At 38.0% G+C, this 19,698-nt stretch overlaps 1 protein-coding gene across 1 annotated transcript; it reads right to left on the minus strand.

The window, feature by feature from the left end:
* Window positions 1-15,135: 15,135 nt before the first annotated feature.
* Window positions 15,136-19,278, minus strand: LOC149243993 (uncharacterized). Its single transcript, XM_089371367.1, has 4 exons — window positions 18,318-19,278; window positions 17,251-18,158; window positions 16,591-17,103; window positions 15,136-16,500 (listed from the first exon to the last, which is right to left on the minus strand). Exons 1-4 carry the CDS (start codon window positions 19,276-19,278, stop codon window positions 15,136-15,138), a joined length of 3,747 nt encoding a protein of 1,248 aa, XP_089227493.1.
* Between the last annotated feature and the right edge of the window lie 420 nt (window positions 19,279-19,698).

Raw genomic sequence — 19,698 nt, forward strand, 5'->3', positions numbered from 1 at the left:
GAGAGAAGACCATGTTGTGGCATCAAAGGCATGGACATATTGGATGGAAGGGCCTTCGAATACTTCATGGTAAAGGTATCGTAGAAGGTATGAGTAATAGCTCTCTAGATTTTGATTTTTGTAAAAATTGTGTATATGGGAATTAAAATCGGGTGAGTTTCCCCTCTGGTGGGAAGAGGACGAAACATATATTAGAGCTTGTGCATAGTGATGTGTTTGGATCTGTGAAGGTTCCATCACTGGGTAAGTCTTTTTACTATGTATCATTTATAAATGACTTCTCAAGGAATACATGGATATATTTCCTTAAGAAGAAATCTGAAGTCCTTGACAGGTTTAAAGAATTTAAGGCTCTGGTGGAAAACTAGATAGAGAAGAAGATAAAGGTGTTGAGGACAATAACGATGGAGAGTTTTGCCGCAAGGAATTTGAAGAATTCTATAAGAAGTGTGGTATATCATGGCAAAAGACTACTCCATACACACCTGAACAAAATGGAGTTGCATAAAGAATAAATAAGATGTTGATGGAAAGGGCAAGAAACATGCTTAGGGGTGCCCGGTTAGGACAGGAATTTTGGGTAGAGGCAGTGGAGACAGCATGTTACCTGGTCAATAGATCACCTTCATCAATGTTGGAGGATAAGACTCCAAAAGAGGTATGGACTGGTAAGAAGCCCTCTCTTTCATGTCTGAAGGTATTTGGATGTGATGAATATGTACATGTTCCAAAGGAGAAAAGAACCATGTTGGATAGTAAATCCGAAAAGTGCATCTTTATCGGGTATAAGGATGGTTTAAAGGGTTATAAGCTTTAGAACCCAGTAAAAAGGAAGGTTGTGTACAGTTGAGATGTGGTGTTTAGAGAGGTGAAAGATGTTATTAAACATGAATTCCAACCAAAGGAACTTGAGAAGATAGAGTTTGAGCTTAAGGAGGAAAAATTAGACTCTACAGCAGAGAAGGAATCAGAAGACGAAAATCCACAAACTCTGGGAGTGAGAAAATCAGTTCAAGAAAGAAGTCATCCAAAAAGGTATAGTCCATCTGCTTTCTGGTAAAAATTTGCTTTATCTATTACTGATCTTGATCCCAGTACTGTGTAGGAAGAAGTAGATTCATAGGATAGAAAACTCTAGAGAGAGGCCATGGTTGATGAAATGAAATATTTGCACAAAAATGAGGCTTGAGATCTGGTGGAGTTGCCGACTGGAAGGTAACCCATTGGCAGCAAATGGGTGTTCAAGAAGAAGACAAATTCAAAAGGAAAGGTGGAGAAATAAAAAGCTCGGTTGGTAGCAAAAGGTTATTCTCAGGTGTCAGGAATTGATTTTGGTGATATTTTTTCTCTTGTTACCAAGGTAGCTTCTATTAGATTACTTTTATCTGTTGCTGCTACTTTTTATTTTGAGGTAGAACATATGGATGTGAAGACAGCATTTCTTCATGGGGATTTGGAAGAGGAAATATACATGAAGCAACCTGCAGGCTTTGCGGTGAAGGGTAAGAAAGGACTAGTATGCAATTTAAAGAAGTCTTTGTGTGGGTTAAAATAGTCACCAAGGATGTGGCATCAAAAACTTTACACATTTATACGGGGACTTGGCTTCACCAGAAGAAAAGCATATCACTGTGTGTATTTTAAGTTAATTGGTGACCATGTTATTTATCTGATATTTCATGTGGATGATATGTTGCTGGTTGGAAATGACAAAGAAATTATCCAAGATTTGAAGACCCAATTGTCCTCCAAATTCAACATGAAAGATTTTGGTGCTGCAAACTATATTTTGGGCATGGAAATTAAAAGAGACCAGGAAAAGAGGAAGCTCTCGTTGAACCAGAGGAATTATGTCAAGACAATACTGCCGAGGTTTCACGTGTAGGATGGTAAACCAATGAAGGTTCCTATTCCTATAGGTGTGAAGTTATCTGTTGAATAGTATCCCAAGACACAAGAAGAGGAAGAGGACATGTCCCATGTTCCATATGCAAGTGCAGTCAGTAGCCTGATGTATGCAATGGTCTGTACTAGTCCAGACATTACACATGTAGTGGTTGTATAGAGTAGGATTATGTCAAAACCAGGGAAGGAGCACTGGATAGCAGTGAAGTAGGTTTTCAGGTATTTGCGTGGAACTAGTGATGATGGTTTGTGCTACCAAGGAAGACCGGGATTGGATAGAGTGTTGGATATTCATGGCTTTGGTGATGCAGACTTGGATGGAGATATGGATCATAGAATATCTACAAGTGGGTATTTGTTTAACCTATTTGGAGGTGCATTCAGTTGGATGAGTAAGAAACAATCTGTTTTGGCACTATCAACTACAGAGGCAGAATACATGGTAGCCACTCATATAAGAAATGAAGCAGTTTGGTTACAGAGATTGTGTTGAAGTATGAAGTTAGTACAGGGAGCTATAAGGATAGACTGTGAAAACCAAAGTGCAATTTTCTTGGTAAAGAACCATGCATATCATTCAAAGACAAAGCACATCAATATCACTTTGTGAGAGATATGATAGAAGACAAAAAGATGTTGCTGGTAAAGGTGGACATTTTGAAGAATACTGCAAATGCATTGAAAAAATCTGTGAGCTCTGAGAATTTCTCTTGGTGTAGAGAAACAATGGGCATTGCAGGGCTAGATAAATGACTAAGCTCTCTTGTGTCCCCCTGAGGAAGGACAACAACAAGTGGGATAATGTTAGGTTGTGTTATATTCTTTCCACGACTATCTCACGTAGTTAACCGGGGGGTTAGAGGGGGGGCTGATCCCCCCCTTCGTTGCACCGATTGCGTAGCGGGGGGGTCACAGGGGGTTTGAGGGGTGCAAGTAACCCCCCGTCTATGGGGTCTAGGGTAGCACCCCGAAAAGTTTTGTTTTTGGACCCTATATTAGGTTGGGCAGACCTACCTATGGTTTTGTGCATGATTTTTTGCACATGGTTTTGGACGCAATGGTTTTCGGTCCATGGTATTGGATTCTTCCGCATGTATAAATATGTATTGTAACGTTGAAAGGAACATAATGAAAAATCGAGCTAGTAGCCCCTGTTTTGGGATCCAGGGGAAAATATCTATGTATATGTGTTTTATGTGTTATGCTCTCGCATTGTTTATTTTTTTTGTTTTAGAATTCGTGTGCTGGTAATTTATTTACGGGGTTAAAACCTACATGATCTAATATTGGAACTAACATAACCAATCCAACTGAAAGCATTACTCATATATAACGCACCGCTAAATCTCAATCTCTAAATAATGACAAAAGAAAATCAAAATCGACAATCCTCACGATAATCAAAATGATATTAACTTAACATTCACAAAAAGTAAAGAGTAAAATAGAAAAGATTATAGCACAGGTGAGGGAGTAGATCTTCTCTTGACTGGGCCCAGAGTCATCAGAAGTCTCCACTATGAGACACTCATAATACAATTATGATTTAAACGCAGTCTTCTTCATTAAAATGAATAACAAAGTTACAACATCACCAAAGTAATGGTATTATATGTCCAAAAGAATAATTATAAATTGTGAATTTATGAACTAGTTGTGTAGTTTGCCTTTCAGCCTTATATATAACAATTAGAAAAGTAAATCCTCGGGATCAGGCGATCTGATTCCGTCATAAAATAGCATCAGTCTGCCTGGTCTTCCACTATCCTGCCTTGCCTCCGAAGTTGTCTTTTTCCTTTGTGAAATGTTGTTGTTCTGTCGATTGAACAACTATCATCCAATTCACGTCTTTTGCACATAAAGATAGTAAAAGTCAGTTTTCCTTCTTATATTCATCTAATTTGTTACTGATTACTTTCACCCAACTTTAGTTGTTATTTCCTCTACTTTTATCCATAAACAAAGATAATCATGTGAGGATGAGTGCTAAATAAATCTATTACCAAGGAGAAAACATACTTTTTTCTTGACCGAACATACTCCCTAGCTTACCTTGTTGCATGTCCTCATGCAATTAAATGGTTTAGGTTCATCTAGGTTAGGGAATAGGTAGGGTATACCTCCTCCTTATAAACTCTAAAGCCATTTTTCTTCTTAAGTACAGTGAAAGCCTGGTTTACTTCTTGATCCTTCAAGTTGTAGTCACTGTGATTCTTACCTGGAGGATACCATGTGATTGGGGTTCTATACCAACATCCTACCCATTCAGGCCCTATGGTTAAGACCATGTTACTGTATTTATGGAAATGATAGGAGAAATCTTTAAAGTTTCAGTATCCAAATGGTTCTCGGTTTCTAATAGTATTGCTGGAGACTTCCCACCTTTGTCTCGCTGCAGACAAGGCTTCTACCTTGATCTCTTAGAAGTACTCCTTCCCATCTTGTATAATATCTATGTGGAATGCACCTAATTTTCTCACAACACCAGATCTCTTCATAAATTGCTTGTGCTTGAGAGAGAGTTTTAAGGGTTTTGTAGGTTCACCCCTAACCCATAGGTCGATGCCATATTCATGATTTCTAAAAGTATTCTGAGCCTTGGCCCACTTGAGTTGGTTAGTAGCAAAAGAAAGAAATGCCTGGAATTGGACATCCCCGATAAAGGGGCTAGGTTTGTTGTCCATGTCATCTTCCAAAAAGAAATTGTGCATATAAAGTTCACATAGGAGGTGATGCAACTGCTTGTTTTGTTCTCTGAAACACTTTACAAAGTTCAGGGTAGTTTTGATTTCCACAGACTTGCCAACCTTAAAAGCTTTGATTTTTAGGAGGTACCTTTCTAGGAGGAATAATGCATAGTTTGTAGAGAAGCTCGACATGACAAGGTGTCTGAATAAAGGGAGCAAACAATCTCCAACTGCTCTTTAGCCTTTTGTAATTTTTCCTGTGCTTTCTCAACCTTTCTCTACTTAGCCTTGTATTGAGCGAAGGTCTCATCCTCAGTAGTTGTGAGTGCCTAAAACTTTTTCCTTAATTCTTGAGGTATACATAGGGGCACTACTTCCTCTTTGTTTTGAGTTAATTCCTGCTAAACCTTCAGTAGTCCATTTTGAAATCTCCTAATAAATGTCTCCCTTACTGAGGGAATGTAAAAAGGTGTCGTCTATGTTTAGGATTCATTATCTTGTGTCTCCATAGGCTTAGTTTGGATATCAACCTCGATTGCTTCTTGAATTGTGCAAAAATCAATTGGGATGCTTTCTTCAGCATCAGTTTGAATGGAAACATTCATAGTAGGGTAGTCCATTTGGGTCTCCTATGAGAAAACACAAGGGTCTTTAGTCTGCATTTCAGTGTCCTCTACAAGACATGGCTCTGTCTGAGTTTCCTTTGAATAGACCAAAAGAATCTCAGTTTGGGTTTCAGCATCTTTTCCAGAACAATGTTCTTTCTATGTTCCTGTGATCTCCATTTCCACTTTTGATTTTCTAGCTATGATTGCTTCTTCTAACCATTGTCTTAGCTGGCCAATTATTCTCTTCTTTTTTCTATAGTTTTTAAGCATTTTTTTGAGCTTGTCCTTGTAGGTCCACTTTATTCTAGGACTTCCAATCGGTGGTGGTGCAACTACATTTTCCTCAAGTTCATGCTCAGATGGTATTGCGTTAATATCAGGGAGGGTTTCAATTGGAATTGTATCACTCGATGGAGCTTCACCTTCTAGTTCTTCTTCGTCATGAATTTCTCTCTCAGGAGACCCCAATAAAATGGTGTCTCCTAAGAAATTATTGCTCTCCGGGTTTTCTTCTGGGTAGGCCTCATCCTCAGGGGACTTAAAAAAATAGTAATGTCTGGTTGATTTTCATCTCCCATGGTTTCATCTGCAGGATTGTCTTTAGCTGGGGGGGTCCACTGGACCGGTATCTTTTGTCTGATTTTCTTCTCTAACGGCTTCCTTTTCATGCACCTCAGCCTCAAGGGGTTTTCCCACAGCAGGGATTGGTTCCCTCTATTCCCTGAAAAAATCAGTAAATGGAAAGGTTTGATCATAACAATGGCTATCAGTAGAGGTAGACTAGTTGGGGCTACAATTTTGTCCTTCAACATTCTCATATTGTTCTCTTCCCTCAAAAAATATCCCCATGTTTTCCAATACCCTAGCCACCTCTTCCTCATAGTCTTGCAAAGGGGCATTTTGCAGACTTGGAGGTGGTGTGTGAGATGGAACAACTTCATTTGTTTGAATTGGGATATGTCATTGGGACTTCACCCGCATAGAGTGCCTATATTTTGTTGGGTTCAAGGGAACAGAGGAATTATTTATTTTCATTGTCCTTCTCAAACCTGGGGTTCTTAGACCTTGATGTTATGTTGCTGGGTTTTCTAGAGGTGGGGCTAGAGTAGGATTTACAATATTGTCCCAGGTTAGCTGCTACTAGGCCAATCCATGCATGATAATCAATTTGATTAGTCCATGATGACTGATGACTATGTGTGGGTCCTTAGCTTTCCTAACTCAACGAGCGACATCATGCAATAGGGAATTCAAATAAAACGGCAAATTAACTGAAATTTTCTATTTTAGGATGGCTAACAATTTGAGTTGTTGGGGCTTTACCACATCCTGATTCTTGATGACCATTGCATGTGATGTATTGTTTCACAATGACTGCCAATTCCTGCCATGGTTGACGTAATGCTGAAGGGTGAATCCCTTTCCCTGTTCACGCCAATTGCTCGCCTGGATCCTGGAACACTATGACCGCATTGTGCAGAAGGATGTGGTTATCTATCCATTTTGTTCCCTTAGATGGAAGTCCAATGATTTTGGCTATGACTACTTCGGAGACCATTATGTCCCTGCCTCTTACTGTGGTGCTTCCATTCTACAAATTCTGCAGGAATTCGAGTGTCATTTCTTCGTGAAATCCCTGCAATTTATTCAGATATTGCATCTAGCCAGCGCGCTCAGGAATTGCACGATCCTGGTCCTATACCATGAGCATTGTGGGTTCATTTCAGATAGCTCTACCTGTCATGGCTATTTTTTTCCTTTGACCGTCTCACTCACCTGCACTTCTCTTGCACTTTCACAATTTAGAACAGCAGCAAAGAATGTTAAAGAAATTAACAAGAAAATGACATTGTTCTGGGAATTAACAAGATATACAGTCAAGTAATTTTTCTCGTCAGCAATGTTTGACGCGGGCTCATAATCAATCTTCATGCCATCCATAATGGTCATCATCCTTTCTCCAATCAAAAATACTTTGATAATTATTACACATACACAATCATCATGCAATCCTTTACCTAGAAATCAATTTAATAATTATCACTCAATTATCCATAGCTATGAAACATGTTGTTCATACGAAGGCCATCCCCCCTCCAATGAGAAAAGGGCATCCACATCTGCCAAACATGTGAAAAGCAAGAGAAAGAATTGGTAATTCATAAATGTAGGCAACCAATCCATAAAAGTGGCATGATTTATGACAAAGCAATTAAAGAAATACACATATCAGAGGTGAAATGGCCAAAAAATAAAAAAAACAGATATTTAAATCATTATGTCAAAATATCTTCACCTTAAGTGGTATTAGTAACAAACGTATAATTGGTGGTAAGTATTATTGACTGTCATAAAGTGATTGGACAAATATAATATAATGAATATATAACATAAGTTACCATGCATGTTGGCTTGTAAGAGTGTTGTTCAAATGAGAAATTTCCTTTAGAAATGAATCCATATGTGGTAATAGAATAGAGAGCATTTGGCAGTGTAATATAATACTCCAATACCACAAGCAGAGACACTGTTACCAGCAGGCATTCATAGCCTCGACAGTGTTGCTTTTTAACCCCACAAATAGGCCAGAGTCCTCCTTTTAACATGTAGATGATTCTTTATTTTCATGTCCTAAAGAGACCACTATGTTGGCATGGTGACCAGATAATCATAGTGCCATTCACCAGGATATAACAAAGTGATCAGATTGGCTCACGATGAGACCCCATGTCCTTCTAATAGTTTTAATTATCAAGAAGATCATTACCTTTGTTTGGTGGCCAACATGGAATGTCACCTGTTACATCCTTATGAACATGGTAGGCTAGCTCGTGATGAGACCCCCTATCATATTTTTGTTGTATTTTCATATTTTGTTATTTTCATATTTTGATGATTTTATTATAAAAAGAGGGAGACTCATTTACTCTTTAAGAGTCAGGGATGGTGTAAGAAGTAAGAAAAATGCCAATGAAATTTCATAGTTTTACCCCCATATCATCATATCAAAGGGATTTATCCATTTGAAAGTGTGAAAAAGAAGCCAGCATGGTTTTAAAATAATGAATCATGTTATGATGTGTCCAAAGAAAATATTTCCATCTAGTCATTATAGATATGCACCATATCAGCTTTTGAATAAAGATAACCATCAAAAGGCTTCATAGGTCATAATGGTATTGACATCACTGTTTTTCTTTATGTTAGGCACAAATCCACTCATATGGTGTTTATTCAAAACATAAAAGAAAAAATAAATATGGCACGATGACTGGCAATGAAACAATAAAAGAAATCACAATTCTTGCTATCAAAATCACAAAAGTGTTGTTCAATTGATTAAACAACAATCGTTCAATCAATTGAACAACAAAATCAAAAAGAAAACAAAAATATTGTTAAATTGATTAAACAACAATCGTTCAAACAAGAAAATCTAAAAGAAAACAAAATTGTTGTTCAATTGCTTAAACAACAATCGTTCAATCGTTTGAACAGCAAAATCGAAAAAGAAAAATGCAAAAGATTTGTTCAATCGATTGAACAACAATCATTCAATTGATTGAACAACAATCATTCAATCGATTGAACAGCAATCGTTCAATCGTTTGAACAACAAATATCAAAAAGAAAAAAACGCAAAAGTGATGTTCAATCGATTGAACAACAATTGTTCAATTGTTTGAACATCAAATATCTAAAAGCAAAAAAATGCAAAGTGATGTTCAATCGATTGAACAACAAATTTTCAATCGTTTGAACAAAAAAAATAAAAAATAAAAAAACGTGATAGTGTTGTTCAATCGATTGAACAACAATCGTTTAATCGTTTGAATAACGAATCAAAGAAAAAAAAGAAAAAAAAATGTGATAGTGTTGTTCAATCGATTGAACAGCAATCGTTCAACCATTTGAACAACAAATCGAAAATGCACAAGTGTTGTTCAATAGATTGAACAGCAATCGTTCAATCGTTTGAACAACAAAATCAAAAAGGAAGAAATGTTGTTCAATTGATTGAACAGCAATCATGCAATCGTTTGAACAGTGAAAATTGAAAGAAAAAAAAAATGCAAAAGTGATGTTCAATTGATTAAACAGCAATTGTTCAATCATTTGAACAAAAAATCAAAAACACAAAAGTGTTGTTCAATCGATTGAACAGCAATTGTTCAATCACTTGAACAGTAAAATTGAAAAATAAAAATGCAAAAGTTTGTTCAATCGTTTGGATAGCAAATCAAAAACACAAAAGCATTGTTCAATAGTTTGAACGGCAATTGTCCAATCGTTTGAACAGCAAATAAAAAATGCAAAAGTGTTGTTCAATCGATTGAACATCAATAATTCAATCGTTTGAACAACAAAATTGAATAATGCAAAAAGTGTTGTTCAATTGATTAAACAACAAAAATTTAAAAAAATGCAAAAAAGTGTTGTTCAGTCGATTGAACAACAATCGTTTAATCATCTAAAAAAAAAATTCAAAAATACAAAAAATTGTTATTCAATTTATTGAATAACAATCGTTCAATCGATTGAATAAAACTTACCAAAAAAAAAACAAATCTCATATTTACATGGCGATGTCTACTAAATTGCAATCAATCAAAAGAACATATGCATTATTTACAATTTAAAGAAAAGCACAATTTTATAAAAGAAAAGTTGATGGGTCATCACCCCGTGCAGCTAAGATTTGCATGGAGGGGCCCTCACATACCTGCTGGCAGAAAGACTCCTTGATGAGTGGTTTGTGGTAAAGACGCATTCGATGCCCATTCACCTTGAAAAAATGGCCAGACCCATCAATGGTAGTCAAAGTGAGAGTACCATTGTTATGTACTTCTTGAATTTCATAAGGGTTGAGCCATCTTGTTTGCAACTTGCCCAAAAAATCTTGGAATCTCGAGTCATAGAGGAGTGCCCAATCCCCTTTTTGAAACGTCTTCTTTTTTATAAGGTTGTTGTGCCACTTTTCCCTTTGCTGCTAAATAATTGCAGTCCATTGCAGAGCAACCAGTCAAGCCTCATCTAGTTCGTTGATTTGTTGAAGTTGTTTGGTTTGGCCTTTTGTTAAATCCAGTCCCACTTCTTGAGCCGTTCTTAGAGTCTTTATTTCAAATTCAATTGGAGAAATAGGTTCTTTTTTGAACACGAGTTGGTACGAAGAGTATCCAATAGTATTCCTCCAAGTCATGCAATAGGCCCACAAGGCCTTTGGCAGTCTAACAGCCCAGTCTCACCGATGTGATGAGATTGTCTTGGTCAAAATTGCTTCAATGACCTTATTGGTGCTTTCAACCTGTCCATTTTCCTGCGGGTGATACGTGGGAAGTGATCATGTGTGTAATGTGATGATTTTTTAGAGTGGTTCTATTCTTGTGTCCTATAAATTTCCCTTCCCCATCTTTTATCACTTCCCGCAGTAAACCATATCACACGAATAACCCAAAGAGGAAGTTAATCATAGCTTCCTCTATAGCTCTTGGTAAATCTAATGTTTCCACCCATTTCATCACATAATCTATGGAAAACAGTATGTATGCTTTCTTATTTGATGGTGGATGGAATGGGCCAGCAAAGTCCAATGCCCATCATTTGAAGGGTTCTATAACTAGTTGGGGTTGCAGCGACATTTCATCAAATTGGCTGGGTCGGCCCATCCTTTGGCATCTATCACAGGCTTGGGCATATTTTTTAGCATATTTAAAAATAGTGGGCCAATAATATCTCATCTGTAGTACCTTATGCCCTATCCTTTGATCTATGAAGTGTCCCCCACCCAACTCGTCATCGAAAGCCTTCAGGATGTCATAAATCTCATCCTCGTGAATGCATCTGCATATACACATATCGAACCCTGTGTGAAAAACATATCCGCCAATCCAAGAGAATAGTGCGATGCACTGAAAAATATATTTCATTTCCCTTGCTGTCAAATTCCTCGGCAGCTTCCCCACTACTAGATAATTTGCCACATCTACGTACGATGGCGTCTTGACTGCTATGGCAAACAAATGTTCATCTAGAAATCAGTCATCTACTACAAGTGGATCATTTACCTTCAGAACTTGGGACAAAAAAATCAGCAACTAGGTTTTCCTTCACAGACGATCTTTGATAGTGATGTCAAACTCCTGCAAGAGAAATAGCCAACGAGTCACTCAACCATTTGTGATAGGTTTCTTAGCTAAATACAAAATGGGAAAGTGATCAGTATACAGAAAAACTTGGTATCCAGTTATATAATGTCTAAATTTCTTTATGGCATAAATGACAGCTAAGAATTCTTTTTATGTTACTGTATAATTGAGCTCTACAGCAGTAATAATTTTTCTAATATAATATATAGCATATGGTTTGCTGTCCTCCTCCTGGCCGAGGACAATGCTTATCATTGCATATGATGCATCCGTGGATATTTGAAAAGGCAGCTCCTAGTTTTGTCCTCATAATACTAGTGCCATCGAGACTAGTTTATTTAAACCTGTAAAAGTTGTGTCACATTTTTTAAACCACTTGAAATCAACATTTCTAGTTAAAGCATATAGAGGTGTAGCAATTTGTGAAAAGTTTTTAATAAACCTGCGATAATAGCATGAATATCCTAGGAAGCTACGTACCTCTGTCTAAGTACAGGGTGTAGGTAGTAAAAGAATTACCTGTATTTTTGTTGGATTTACTTGTATCCCTGCTGTAGAAATATAATGTTCCAATATTATGCCTTCAGTCATCATCACATGACACTTGACATTGCTTAAACATAACCTAGTAGTAATGCATCATTCTAAAATCTTTTCTAATGTTTGCAGTGCTTGATCAAATTCATCCCCATATGGAGTAAAGTCATCCATATATACCTCAAGTCCTTCATTTATCAAGTCAAAAAAAATGTTAAGGGTAGCTCTTTGAAACGTGGATGGGGCATTTCAAAAACCAAATGTAACACTCTGTAAGAAAATGTACCCCAGGGACAGGTGACAGTTGTTTTGTCTTGATCTTCAAAGGCGATTTGAATCTGATTGTAGCTGCTCAAGCCATCTAGAAAGGAAAATAATTGCTTCCTTGCCAAAGTATCAAGGACCTAATCAATAAACGGAAGACAGAACTGATCTTTCTATGTTGCCTTATTCAATTCTTGGTAATCCACATAGATACGCCACTTCCAAATTTTCACTGGGATGAACGCCAATGGAGAAACCCATTTTCCATCTCAAATAGGATAAATTAAACTCACATCCAACAGCTTCTGTAACTCTTCTTTCATAATGTCCTTAAGATTCAGATTCAATCTCCGTTGAGTTTTCCGGATAGGACGAGCATCATTTTCAATATACATGTGATGTGTACACAGTTGTGGGTTTATACTCTTCATGTCAGAATAATCCCAAGAAAAATTCCCTTTATATTTTTGCAGGACCTGAATGAGCTTCTACTGCTGATCACTGTCTAGGCTATCATTAATATTTAAAAAAATTCCTGGTTCAAGTTCCACAGGCTTGTTGTCATGAACAACAGTCGTTTGGATGTGCCGATCAACAGTATCCTTCAAGGAATCTTCCAAGGCTTCATTATCCAGAATTTCTTTTAACATTTGACACTTTACATTCCTCACATTAGCCAACTGATTGATAAAGTTGTTGATAACGTCATCTTCAGTCTGATCTTTGAATTCAAGTGCCTCTGCTACTGTGGGTGGTGAACCGATGCTTTCTTCCAGGTGTGTTGGTGGTTGTTTACATATTTTTACAATGGGCAGACTTGGTTTGGCAAGGGGATATAAAACAAGATTTTTTACAGCATCCCCTTTTGCAATAGTCATGTTGCCCTCTCAGCAACTTATATATGAATTAGTTGTCGCTACCCAAGGTCGTCTCCAGGGAAAATTTTAAGAACCCCCCTAAATTTATAAATATAATAAATGGGCGAATCTCCATGGTATATAGGAAAAATGGAAGGCGATTTTATCAATAATATAATATGTATATATAATTTTTTGGCGAATCTCTCACCAGGCATGGCGAATATTTTACTCAATTATAAAATCTTGTAAGATCTTGGCGAGTCTTTCACTAAATAATAAAACTTTGTAAAGTCCTAGTGAATCTTAGCATAGGCTACATGCTGGTTTAATTCCCCCATTTAAATAGGCTACATTCGAGGTGAATACCATGGGTCAATACCATGTGCCATTTTGGTGAATATCATGGGTCAATACCATGTGCCATTTTTATTTTTATTAATTCTAATATTAGGGTTAATAATGGTTTTTTGCATGGTATTAATAACAATCTAGTCCATGGTATTTGTCCCATAGTATTTTGGCCATAGGTTTCACCTAAATATAACCCATTTTTTGAGTGTTCGTAAATATAAGGTGACTTATGGAGTAAATATAAAAAAATGTTTTATTTGTTTACCATACCTCTAGTTTATTTATATTTTTATTAATTTACCATACCTTTTTTACAAATATGGTATTTGGCCCATAGGATTCACTTAAATAAAACCTCTTTCTTGAGCCTTCATAAATAGAACGAGGGTCATGGATTAAATATAAAAAGAGGTTTTATTTATTTACGATACGTCTAGTTTATTTATATTTTTATTTATTTACCATACCTTTTGAGTAAGTATAAAAAGACGTTTTATTTATTTACCATACCTCCACTTTACTTATATTTTTATTTGTTTACACCCTTACATGTATATAAGGTGACTTATGGAGTAAATATAAAAAATGTTTTATTTATTTACCATACCTCTCATTTATTTATATTTTTATTAATTTACCATACCTCTTTTATAAATATGGTATTTAGCCCATAGGATTCACTTAAATAAAACCTATTCTTGAAAATGGGCGAATGGATTCACTTAAATAAAACCTATTCTTGAAAATGGGTGAATGGAAGGTTGTAAGTCCTAATTTCAAGGGCTAAATTTACCTTTTTTACCCTCTCCCTTAAAATAAGGTGGGCTATTTGAGGTGATTTGTAAAAATGTACTATGATACAAAATATTTGCCCACTAAAAATTTAAAACCCCTTAATTTCGCCAAAGGGCAAACATTCGCCCCTAAAATTATCCTTGGTCGTCTCAGTATTAAAGGTTGCCCATCCAATCAACTCTTTGGGTTTATAACAAGAAAAAATACTAGATACTCCCATGAATAAACAGAAACTATAATATCTTGTAAAGTTCCTTCTGGCCTTACCACCGAATGATTGTCAAATTCTAGTAAGGTGGTGGTTTGTTCCAAGACTATAATACCAAGTGCTTGACAGGTTTCTGCTATTAAAATGTTAATGGTTGCACCCAGATCAAATAGCGTATTGGGAAAAGAGCGCCATATATTTGAACTATCGTTATAGGATTCCCAAGATCTTCATACTTTACTGGAGTTTCCCCTCCCGAGAGTAAATCAGATAAGGTTCCTACAACAAGAATGGTGGGTGAAGTTTTTGCTTTTTTTTTCCGGGGAAAAAATCAAAACTTTTTATTAAGTGCTATAAAAAGTTTTACAAGCAATTGTATCATATGCCATCACAGCTGGCTAAGAAGTCTGCTGTTCTGCTCAACATTTAAGGAGCTTTTCTGTTGTTCTGTAGGACACGGAACCTGTACAAACAACCTTCCAAACGGAGGCGCCATGTCAGCCATGAAGAAACTTCAAAACAAAACCAAAGCCTGGGGTCTCCTTCAACTGAAGGAAAACAACCCCAAACATCAAAAAAATAGATATGTTTTATAGCCCGGTGACAGTTTCAAACGGAAAGAAAAAAGTCTGTTTGCTGTGTCTTAAAAGTACTGCTGCTGAAGACGATAAAAAAAAACTAATTAAACATAGCTGGAAAAATACATAAATATACAGGTGCTATATAAAGCCGCTACAAAAACTGTTGTCAAAAAAGTTGCTGAAAGGCAAGATGTCAATGAGCCTGTGCATAAGGAGGCATATTTGATATAACTGAATGCCCCTGTTTTTTCTCTTCTATGGTCCATTCGCCCATATCCTGTTGTACACCAGCTTTAGATAGCTGGTCTGCTTCTTCATTTCTATCCCTGTAGATGTGGCAGATAGAAAAAATATTAAAAGATGCTTTTAAAAAAGAGATTTCTTCCACAAGAGTCCTCAGAATCTGATTATGACAAGATGCTTTTCCATTGACCCAATTTATGACATTTAGAGAGTCCCCAAAAATCTGAATCGTGTTTATGTTTCTGTGGAGAAGCCAGCATAATAGGTAGCGAAGAGCTGATAATTCCGCATAGTTATTAGTGCCAGAACCCAACCCAACAGAAGCCTTTAAAGTGTGTTCCAGATTGATATGAATGCACAGGCCAGCTCCAGCCCTGTTATTTTGCGAAGCCCCATCAAAGAAACCACAAGGGATGCCTTCCTGTATGTTGATTTGATTTTGCTTAGGATTAGGATCTTTAGGCTCAGGGGGCGGTAAGGCAGTGTATATGGCCGCGATGTTAATGGCGATGACGGAGGAGGGAGTGGCCTTGTCTTGGAAGATGCTATTATTCCTGGCTAGCCATATTCCCCAGCAAAAAATGGGAGGCAAGTTCCTCAAGTTTCCTTCCGGAAAGTCTTGCCACCATTTTCTCCAAGCTGACTCCAAAGAATCCTGACCCCACAGAGCATTTATCCTGAGCAGCGCAGTGACCTCCTCCCAAATCTGTCTAGTGAAGGCACAAGAAATGAAAAGGTGATTTATGGATTCATCTTCAGACTTGCATAGGGGACATCTACCAGGCCCAACTAAGAATCTTGCCTGTAAAATATCCCAAGTTGGAACCTTCCTTTTTAAGATACACCAGAGAAAAAGTCTGGCCTTTGCTGGGCTTTTGATTTTCCACAAACTTTTGGCCCACCAATCCGGACCACCCCAGCCTTTCTTTCCCATCAAGAAGAGGTATCCATCTTTAGGCGAGTATTCCCCTGATTTACTCTGGGCCCACATCAAGCAATCAGGTTCATCTTTTATCCTGACATTTGAACGTTGTAATTCTTTTGTGAAACCCTCCCATTCCGCCTTCCATCTGGCATTTATTCCCAAATCAACATCATCCTTCCAAGCCTGTCCCCAAATAGTAGACTGTCCGACCTTCTCCACCTGATTTAGTGCTGTAATACCTTTACTTTCCAGATGTCTGAGAAGTCCAGGTGATAAAGCAAAGTCTTCATTGCATCCTACCCAAGGATCCCTGCCAATCCTGACAAGTCTACCATCGCCTACTTTCCAGGCTAGGCCTTGTTCAATCACTGAGAAAGCTTCCACCGTGGCCTTCCATATGGCAGAAACATTTTTTATTTTCTTATTTTGACTCCGAATCCAGTCTTCCAAAGGGATGGGGTCAATGTATTTCCTTTTTACCACTTTTGTCCATAAGTTTTCCAGAGTTAATAGCCTCCATCCAGATTTAGCAGCTAGAGAGAGGCTGAAGTCTGGAAGTCTTTTAATGCCCCATCCTCCCCATTCTTTTGGTCTGGCCACTTTGTCCCAAGCCACCCAAGGTAACACTGAGCACTCCTTTGAGCCAGCCCAAAGAAATCTACAGCAAATTTTCCTGATTTTCTCCATCACTCCTTTGGGAATCCATGTCAGGGCGGCCCAGTAAACCGGTATAGCTAGAAGAACTGATTTGATAAGAGTCAGCCTCCCAGCTCTGGATAACCATCTGAAGCTCCAGTGTGATATTCTAGCTTCAATCTTGGCTATGAGCCAGTTCCAGTCCTCTTTTTTGTAACCAACAGGCTTTAACCAGAATCCCAAGTATTTGAAAGGAATATCCAGGGACTGTATGGGGAAAGGGAATAAATTAGCCAGACTATTCCTTTCCCTTCTTTCAAATTCTGCCACACAAGCTTGGGACTTTCTTGAGTTTATCTGCATTCCAGTGGCTTTAAGGAAAAGATCAAAAATGCATTTTAACTCCTTTAGTTCATCAGAGGAGCCATTAGTGAAAATCAAAATATCATCAACAAAAAGAAGGTGTGTGATGAAGAGATTGATTGCTACCTCGATACCCTTTACCTTCTCCGATCTTCTGGCTTTATGAATTAGTCTGCTTAGCCCTTCTGCCACAAGAAGAAACAGGAGGGGAGATAATGGGCAGCCTTGCCTTAGTCCCCTCTGACTGTTGAAAAAAGAGGAGGCTGCACCGTTAACCAGAACTGCAAAGCTGACATTTGTGATGCATCCCATGATCCAGCTAACAAAGGAATAGTTGAAGCCAAGGTGAGTCAGCAACATCCGCAAATAGAGCCAACTGATCCGGTCATATGCTTTTGATAAGTCAATTTTGAGCACAGCTCCCTTCTTTTTCTTCATTCTGATACTATGAATAACCTCCTGAGCTACACCAATGGCTTCATGAATTTGTCTTCCATCCAGGAAGCCAAATTGTTCCATCGATATGTTTTGAGATAGAAGAGGAGCTAATCTGAGCGCAATAACCTTTGCAATAATCTTATAGATGCAATTACACAAGGAAATAGGCCTAAAATCTTCGAAACTTTCCGGATCATCCTTCTTCGGAATAAGAGCTATAAAAGTTGAATTGAAAGGTCTATAGACTGCTCCTTTCTGTCTCGACTCTTCAACTACTTCAGTAATTTCAGTTCCTAATTGATCAAAAAAGTGGAGGAACAGTTCTATTGTCCAGCCATCTGGCCCTGGACTCTTATCCTTGCCCATGAGCTTCATAGCTGCTTCAACCTCCTCCTTTGAGACCGGGGAAGACAGATCTTCTGATTCATCTTCCTCAATGAACCTAGGAAAACTTTGCGCCGTTTGGATGACTTCTGCAATAGTAGCCTCCCCAGAATCTGAGAAAATATTTTGAAAATGTCTTTTCCCTAACCCAGAGAGCTCTGAGAAGGAATTGACAGTCCTCCCTTCTTCGTCTTTAAGGCGCCAGATAGTATTTGCAGCTTTCCTACCTTTAGCATAGTTATGAAAAAACTTAGTATTCTCATCCCCCGATTTTATCCAGACTGCCCTACTTTTTATCCTCCATTCTTCTTCCTTATCCAGTAGGATTTTATTTTGTTGTTTCTCCAAATGGAGGATTCTGTCTTTGGATGACTGAGAGGAATAACCATCTACCTCCATACTTTCCAATTGCTTCAGTTCCTCCCTAATTGATTCCTCCTCCTTATTTTGCTTCAGCTTTCTTTCCTTTGCCCAGGAGATTGTGGCCTTCTTCAGATTTTTCAGATTCTCCATGAACAAAAAACCCCTATCCTCATCTGAGTTTGGTGCAGGATGTCTCCATGAATTATTAAACAGATTGCAGAATGTGGGGTCTTGAAGCCAAGCAGGATTGAACTTGAAAGGGGCGGGAGGCTTGGGAGGAGGGAGGAAAAGGTCTAGAAAAACAGGGAAATGGTCCGAGTTTCCTCTTTCCTCAACCCACTGTTTGATCATGGGAATTTTTGTTAACAGGGGCTCAGCTATCAGGAAACGGTCAAGTCTTTTAGCAATGCGATCTTCACCTACTCTTCGATTTCTCCAGGAAGGCTTTAATTTGATCGGAGAAGGGTCAGAGAAGTTATTATCCGATATGAGGTTAAGGAAGAAATCTGTGAGCGGGTCTTCTCTAGCAGATGGCCCCCAAGCTTCAGCTCTGCCTATGGAGAAATTTAAATCACCACCCAGAAGCAAGTAAGGGGTCTTCATCATCGATTTTAACATCAGATCTTCCCAAAAAGATTCCCTGTCCTGACAGGGCCCATAGACATTTACTAAAGTAATAGGGAAAGAGAAATCTGGGAAAATAACCTCCAAGCCCATGACATTTTTCATACCCCATTGGTTTAAAATTTTAACCCGTCCTTCTTTAATTCCAATGGCGATGCCCCCCGAGTGACCAGAAGAGTCAATAGCAGTAAATGACCACCCTGGCAGAAGTGATTTTAGCATGGCTTCAATCTCAACGGCCTTCCCCAAAGTTTCTTGCAGAAAGATAACATCCAGATTTGAATTGTTTATCCACTCTTTTAGGGCCAGTTTTTTAGGTTTGCTGGCCAAACCTCTACAATTCCAGGATGTCAGGATCATTTTATAACCCTCTCAGGGGGATGGCCTGCTCTAAGAACCCCCGGGATAGAGTATTGTTTGCCATCTGCAACATCAAGCTTTGCTTTTATCTTTGCTTTGGATATATCCGATTTCCTACCTCTCTTATTTTTGGTGCAACTTTGTTCAGAGGGCTGTCCCAATCCGCCTATAGGCCCTGAGTCACTAGGTTTCCCTCCCATAGATCTCAAGTTATAAGGGCAAGGAGATCTGGTAACAGAAGGAGTGAGGGGGGGCCAAAGGTCTTCACGGTTAATATCCAGAGCTGGTAAAGCATCAGCAATAAAGTCTATGGAATGGGATACAGAAGTATTTTCCATATTTTCATCAACATAATATTCATGTACATTACAGGTTTGAGATGTAACATGCGGAGTAAACGATACATGCTCAGGCAAAAAA

Source organism: Pinus tabuliformis, chromosome 8 (assembly GCF_031772625.1).
Source record: "Pinus tabuliformis cultivar Carrire ecotype Pingquan chromosome 8, CPIR1, whole genome shotgun sequence".
Classification (NCBI taxonomy): Eukaryota; Viridiplantae; Streptophyta; class Pinopsida; order Pinales; family Pinaceae; genus Pinus; species Pinus tabuliformis.